The sequence below is a fragment of the Plectropomus leopardus genome, unplaced genomic scaffold (assembly GCF_008729295.1).
Source record: "Plectropomus leopardus isolate mb unplaced genomic scaffold, YSFRI_Pleo_2.0 unplaced_scaffold29003, whole genome shotgun sequence".
In the NCBI taxonomy this organism is placed as follows: Eukaryota; Metazoa; Chordata; class Actinopteri; order Perciformes; family Serranidae; genus Plectropomus; species Plectropomus leopardus.
The window spans coordinates 1-1,283 of NW_024631606.1; the positions used below are offsets into that span (position 1 = coordinate 1).

Genomic DNA, 1,283 nt, shown 5'->3' on the forward strand with positions numbered 1-1,283 from the left:
GTGATGGTCTGGTCCTGAAGGAGGTTCCATTTTGTCTCCAGCATCTTGTTCTGCTGCTCCAGGAAACGGACCTGTGGAGACACAAGAAGATTGTTGGATATTGTTTCAAAAAGCATTTTCTATATGCAGTATACTAGTGTACAAATTGGGTTTGGCTGGTGCTTTAATAGAGTCTTTGATGTGACTTCTGAATTGTTTTGGGGCTGTTGATTTTAAAACTTCAAACAAATGATCAGTGCAAAAAGGACTCTGCAGGTGTATCACTGTTGTATCAGATTTTAAAAGGCCTGAGTACTCTGTTTTGTGAGTTTTTATCTTATTGCTGATTGCTGTTAATATACAATTTAACAAACTTTTAACTTGTCTTTTCTTTTTAATTTCAGGGTGAAGGAGGACAAATAAGACCATTCACTTCACATGTCAGTAGCAAGTAAGACACTAAGGCCTCCAGTAAATTGTACATGAAATAGTCAGTAAGGGTGCACAGAAACAAACCTTGTCGATGAAAGAGGCAAAGCGGTTGTTGAGGGTCTTGATCTGGTCCTTCTCATGGGTGCGGACAGCTTGGATGTGGGGGTCGATCTCCAGATTCAGAGGGGCCAGCAGACTCTGGTTGACTGTGACAGCTGTGATGGGTGGAGGGATGTAGGTGCCTGCGGCTTGGCTAGAAGAAGAACCAAAGCCATAGCCACCAGAACCCCCCATTGAAGACATGGCAAATCCAGAACCAGCACCAAAACCAAGACCAGCACCAGCACCCGCACCAGCTCCAGCACCATAACTGGATCTTTGTACGGAGTAGCTGACTGGTGCAAAGGACCTCCTCATGCTGTTGCTAGAGCTTGAGACTGAGTATGCCTTCCTCATCATGTCTGCAGTGGTAAAGGTTGTCGACTCTCTGAGGAGAGGAGAACAGGAGATGAGAAGTCTTCAAAAGGAGAGCCAAGTCCCTCTGAATGTCTGACTGTGGAGTCTGCCTGCTTTTATGTCCGGGCTGAGTGAAGGGGGGGGGGGTCTTCTAACTCCACCTTAACCTGTCCTGTGACTTTTGATGTCCAACCTCCCCTCCATCTCAGCCTCTGGCTCTGAATGACAGGAGTAGACAATCCTGCTAAACAGGAAAGGGAGGAAATGTCAAAAGACAAGCTGTGACACACCCTACACTGGTACGGACTGAAGGAGAAGAGCGCAAGAGCCTCTTCGAGTAATGTAATACAGATAATTTCTGTAGTGTGTTGAAATCCCTTTTCAGATGAAAATTAAATAAGCATTACAACTCAAGC

The 1,283-nt window shown here is 45.4% G+C and overlaps 1 protein-coding gene across 1 annotated transcript; it reads right to left on the reverse strand.

Moving 5' to 3' along the window:
* Window positions 1-5: 5 nt before the first annotated feature.
* LOC121938266 (keratin, type II cytoskeletal 8-like) lies at window positions 6-973 on the reverse strand (the record flags this gene model as incomplete). Its single annotated transcript, XM_042481531.1, has 2 exons — window positions 496-973; window positions 6-71 (listed from the first exon to the last, which is right to left on the reverse strand). Coding segments are annotated over exons 1-2 (441 nt in total), but the record flags the coding sequence as incomplete, so codon positions are not given.
* Between the last annotated feature and the right edge of the window lie 310 nt (window positions 974-1,283).